This window comes from Oncorhynchus gorbuscha, linkage group LG09, assembly GCF_021184085.1.
Source record: "Oncorhynchus gorbuscha isolate QuinsamMale2020 ecotype Even-year linkage group LG09, OgorEven_v1.0, whole genome shotgun sequence".
NCBI lineage: Eukaryota > Metazoa > Chordata > Actinopteri > Salmoniformes > Salmonidae > Oncorhynchus > Oncorhynchus gorbuscha.
In genome coordinates, this window is record NC_060181.1 from 99538446 (window position 1) to 99544445 (window position 6000).

The following is a 6000-nucleotide window of genomic DNA, read 5'->3' on the forward strand; positions in this document are numbered from 1 at the left end:
GGACAACCATTCGATGAATGAATAGGTTCCGGTTGCAGGTTCGGCGGTAGATGGCGCCAAAGCGCTGCGCTGGAGTTGAAGACGGACAGCCGCGCGCGCCTGTCGCCTTAACAACGCAGTCGACGCAGATGGTAACTGACGTAACGCTTAGTTCGCTAGCGCGTCAAGTCAGTCAGTCAGCTATAGCCAAGATTTAAAATACATATATATATTTTTTAAATGATTTGTAGCCTAAACGTTTGTGTTGAAAGTGAGCTATAGTTTCGTTTTTTGCCTGCCAAAAACGTTTCTTTGTTTTACTGCTGCACCTTGCTTAATAAAGGTGTATGTAATGCTAGCTAGCTAACAGCTTGCTAACTGTTAACCGTTTGACCGTCCCTGTTTGTGAGACCTATTGAAATGGATGACCATGATTCCCTGGGCAGTATGGACAGCTTACTTCTCCAGCTAGGTATGTTTTCAACTTTGACCTTTATTCCACTATACCCTAACCATAGCTGGTGATTTACAGGAGTTCAATGGCTAACTGGTTGCTTTTCTTTGCTGATTTATAGCTCTGCAAACCAGGGACATCGCTCAGAAGAGGGATCAGATCAATCAACAGATTCAAAGTAAGTGATGGTGTCGCCTCACAGAAGGCAGCTAGCCATATGGGGTGACTGGCTATCTCATGGTGACAGGTTCAAGCCCCGCTCCACCTGTTAACAGCTACATTGGTGTCAGAAGTGGGATACCGTTAGTCCATCGCTTTTATGTGAATTCTGGCTGGAGTTGAGTCAGTATGTTGGCAGCAGCTACTCAATGTTAGTGTTGGCTGTTTAACAGTCTGATGGCCTTGAGATAGAAGCTGTTTTTCAGTCTCTCGGTCCCAGCTTTGATGCACCTGTACTGACCTCGCCTTCTGGATGATAGCGGGGTGAACAGGCAGTGGTTCGGGTGGTTGTTGTCCTTGATGATCTTTATGGCCTTCTTGTAACATCGGGTGGTGTAGGTGTCCTGGAGGGCAGGTAGTTTGCCCCCGGTGATGCGTTGTGCAGACCTCACTACCCTCTGGAGAGCCTTACGGTTGTGGGCAGAGCAGTTGCCGTACCAGGCGGTGATACAGCCCGCCAGGATGCTCTCGATTGTGTATCTGTAAAAGTTTGTGAGTGCTTTTGGTGACCAGCCACATTTCTTCAGCCTCCTGAGGTTGAAGAGGCGCTGCTGCGCCTTCTTCACCACGCTGTCTGTGTGAGTGGACCATTTCAGTTTGTCTGTGATGTGTACGCCGAGGAACTTAAAACGTACTACCCTCTCCACTACTGTCCCGTCGATGTGGATAGGGGGTGCTCCCTCTGCTGTTCCCAGAAGTCCACGATCATCTCCTTAAGTTTTGTTGACGTTGAGTGTGAGGTTATTTTCCGAGGGCCCTCACCTCCTCCCTCTCTATAGGAGACAGAACGCGTCTCCTTCCTGAGCGGTATGATGGCTGTGTGGTCCCATGGTGTTATACTTGCGTACTATTGTTTGTACAGATGAACGTGGTACCTTCAGGCATTTGGACATTGGTCCCAAAGATGAACCAGACTTGTGGAGATCGACACTTTGTTTTCTGAGGTCTTGGCTGATTTCTTTTGATTTTCCCATGATGTCAAGCAAAGAGGCACTGAGTTTGAAGGCCTTGAAATACATCCACAGGTACACCTCCAATTGACTCAAATTATGTCAATTAGCCTAACAGAGGCTTCTAAAGTCATGACATCCTTTTCTGGAATTTTCCAAGCTGTTTAAAGGCACAGTCAACTTAGTGTATGTACACTTCTGACCCACTGGAATTGTGACACAGTGAATTATAAGTGAAATAATCTGTCTGTAAACAATTGTTGGAAAAATTACTTGTGTCATGCACCAAGTAGATGCCCTAACCAACTTGCCAAAACTATAGTTTGTTAAAAATACATTTGTGGAGGGGTTGAAAAACAAGTTTTAATGACTCCAACCAAAGTGTATGTAAACTTCCAACTTCAACTGTATATTGTATGCGGAAAAAAAGGGAAATATATTTTTTTACAAACACAATTGTTTAGAGAAAGATATATTTTCTTTAACAGGTAATATTATTTTTTTCTCAAAAAGGTAGGGGTCAATATTATTGACACCGCTAAAGAATCGTATATAAATAAAGTTTAGTATATTTGGTCCCTTATTCCTGACATGCAATGCTTACAGTACATCTAGCTCGTGACTCTACAAACTTATTGGATGCATTTGCAGTTAGTTTTAGTGTATTTCAGGTTATTTTGTGCCCAATAGTAATATAATATATTGTGTGATTTTGGAGTCACTTTTATTATAAATAAGAATAGAATATGTTTCCAAACACTTCTACATTAATGTGATGAATCGTGAATAATGATGAGTGACAAAGTTACAGAGGGTCAAAGATCATCATTCCAAGACATGCTAACCTCCCCTGTTGGTAATGGTGAGAGGTTAGATCATAATCCCAAAACATGCTAACCTCCCCTGTTGGTAATGGTGAGAGGTTAGATCATAATCCCAAAACATGCTAACCTCCCCTGTTATTGGTAATGGTTAGAGATTAGCATGTCTTGGTGGTTTGATCATTTACCCTCTATCTCAGTCATCATTATTCACCATTCATTCAGGATTATCTGTAGTCATGGTAGCATCCACATTAATGTAGAAGTGTCTGACTCCAAAATGATACAGTACATTATTTACCGTTGATATTCTATTGCATCCAACACATTTGTAGAGTCACAAACTTTATTTAGTCATTGTGTGCTTGGAATATGACCAAATACTACACTTTTGACCACATTATTTATAAAAAATCTTTAGGGGTGTAAATAATTTTTAACCCAACCTTTTTGAGAGAAAACATTACTTTTCTCTCAAAAATTATTTTATTTTATTTTATTACTTAGCATAAAATAATATAATCTCACATTTTCTTTAGCGTACAAAGTAGCTCAGCATTTGAATTATTTATTTTATAGAGGCATTATTGCTCATCCTTATAAGGGGGGTCAATCATTTGGGACCCCATTCTAGATACATACTGTATATACAGTGCATTCGTAAAGTATTCAGACCCCAGACACCATTTTGTTACGCTAAAGCCTTATTGTCAAATGAATTTAATAGTCCGTCCCGCCATCAATCTACAGACAATAACTCACTTTGACAAAGCAAAGCCAGGTTTGTAGAAATGTTTGCACATTTATAAAATAACAAAACCAGGCAATATCACATTTACATAAGTATTCAGACCCTTTACTCTGTACTTTTGTTGAAGCACCCTTGGCAGCGATTACAGCCTCAAGTCTTCTTGGGTATGACGTTACAAGCTTGGCACACCTGTATTTGGGGAGTTTCTCCCATTCTTCTCTGCAGATCCTCTCAAGTTCTGTCAGGTTGGATGGGGAGCGTCGCTGCACAGCTATTTTCAGGTCTCTCCAGAGATGTTTGATCGGGTTCAAGTCCAGGCACTGGCTGGGCCACTCAAGGACATTGAGACTTTTCACTAAGTTTTGGCTGTGTACTTAAGGTCATTGTCCTGTTGGAAGGTGAACCTTCTCCCTCATTCTGAGATCCTGAGCTCAGGTTTTCATCAAGGATCTATTTGTACTTTGCTCCGTTCATCTTTCCCTCAATCCTGACTAGTCTCCCTGCCACTGAAAAACATCCCCAAAGCATGATGCTGCCACCACCATGCTTCACCATAGGGATGGTTCCAGGTTTCCTTTACTCTGTACTTTACTCTGTACCTATTAATTGAAAAACTTGATGAAACAAAAAAGTGGGACAATCCTACAGTCTCGCAGGCCTTTAATAACATCATATCAAGGGCAGGCCATAGGTAACAATTTCTGTTGTGGGTGTCTTATGTTTTAGCTGTGTGGTGTTCATTAATCAGTTTATTTTATTTTCTCACCAGTCGGCAAAGCCAATGTTGCTGAGAAGAAATCCTACATCATAGGGATCCAGAAAAACATCAGGAAGCTTGAGGAGGAATCTCACCATAAGCAGAACATTGTGAAGCATCTTAAAGGCAATACGAAAAAGTAAAGCAAAAGATTGTTGTGTTTTTTGTAGGTGGGTCTTTATAAATAATGGGGCCATTGTGTGACATTGGAATCAACATTTCAAAATGGTTTGAAACAAAAATAGAAAGGTTTTCATGCAGTTCCACATGTGTACTTAGACGAGAGGAATGCAAGTGAATATATGCCCATAACTATACATACTTTAAGCAGGGTTCATCAAGTCAAATTCAAGGACTTTCAAGGACTTTTTTAAGTACATCATTATTATTTAAGAATAAGGATATAGAGCCCCCTCCCCCTCAATAGAATGTAGGACCTTTACCACTTTAAGAATAAGGATATAGAGCCCCCTTCCCCTCAATAGAAGGTAGACCATTACCACTTTAAGGATATAGAACCCCTCCCCCTCAATAGAAGGTAGGTCATTACCACTTTAAGGATATAGAACCCCCTCCCCCTCAATAGAAGGTAGGCCATTACCACTTTAAGGATATAGAACCCCCTCCCCTCCACAGAAGGTAGACCATTACCACTTTAAGAATAAGGATATAGAGCCCCCTCCCCTCAATAGGATCATTACCACTTTAAGAATAAGGATATAGAACCCTCAATAGAAGGTAGACCCCCTCCCCCTCAATAGAAGTTAGACCATTACCACTTTAAGAATAAGGATATAGAACCCTCCCCCCCCCATTCAATAGAAGAGCCCCCTCCCCTCAATAGAAGGTAGACCATTACCACTTTAAGAATAAGGATATAGAGCCCCCTCAATAGAAGGTAGGACCATTACCACTTTAAGAATAAGGATATAGAACCCCTCCCCCGCAATAGAAGGTAGACCATTACCACTTTAAGGATAAGGATATAGAGACCATTACCACTTTAAGAATAAGGATATAGAACCCCCCCTCAATAGAAGACCATTACCATAAGGATATAGAGCCCCCTCCCCCTCAATAGAAGGTAGACCATTACCACTTTAAGAATAAGGATATAGATATAGAATACCATTAATAACCCCCTCAATAGAAGGTAGACCATTACCACTTTAAGGATAATAAGGATAGGTCATTACCCTTTAAGGATATCCCTCCCCTCAATAGAAGGCCATTACCACTTTAAGGATATAGACCTCCCCTTAGACCACTTTAAGAATAAGGATATAGAGCCCCCTCCCCTCAATAGAAGGTAGGACCATTACCACTTTAAGAATAAGGATATAGAGCCCCTCCCCTCAATAGAAGGTAGATCATTACCACTTTAAGAATAAGGATATAGAGCCCCCTCAATAGAAGGTAGGACCATTACCACTTTTTAAGAATAAGGATATAGAACCCCTCCCCTCAATAGAAGGCAGACCATTACCACTTTAAGAATAAGGATATAGAACCCCCTCCCCCGCAATAGAAGGTAGACCATTACCACTTTAAGGATATAGAATCCCCCCCCTCAATAGAAGGTAGACCATTACCACTTTAAGAATAAGGATATAGAGCCCCCTCAATAGAAGGTAGGTCCATTACCACTTTAAGAATAAGGATATAGAATCCCCTCAATAGAAGGTAGACCATTACCACTTTAAGGATATAGAACCCCCTCCCCATCAATAGAAGGTAGGTCATTACCACTTTAAGGATATAGAACCCCCTCCCCCTCAATAGAAGGTAGGCCATTACCACTTTAAGGATATAGAACCCCCTCCCCTCCACAGAAGGTAGACCATTACCACTTTAAGAATAAGGATATAGAACCCCCCCCCCCCTCAATAGAAGAATAAGGATATAGAGCCCCCTCCCCTCAATAGAAGGTAGACCATTACCACTTTAAGAATAAGGATATAGAGCCCCCTCCCCTCAATAGAATAGGACCATTACCACTTTAAGAATAAGGATATAGAGCCCCTCAATAGAAGGTAGGACCATTACCACTTTAAGAATAAGGATATAGA

General features: G+C 41.3%; 1 protein-coding gene across 1 annotated transcript in view; it reads left to right on the forward strand.

The window, feature by feature from the left end:
- The first annotated feature begins 134 nt into the window (after positions 1 to 134).
- The window catches only part of LOC124044491, a 16451-nt gene continuing 10585 nt past the window's right edge, over positions 135 to 6000 (forward strand). Inside the window, exons 1-3 of the mRNA XM_046364120.1 lie at positions 135 to 451; positions 555 to 611; positions 3944 to 4070. Of these exons, the coding sequence (XP_046220076.1) occupies positions 400 to 451; positions 555 to 611; positions 3944 to 4070 (236 nt within the window). The 5' untranslated portion in view covers positions 135 to 399. The remainder of the gene's footprint in view (positions 452 to 554; positions 612 to 3943; positions 4071 to 6000) is intronic.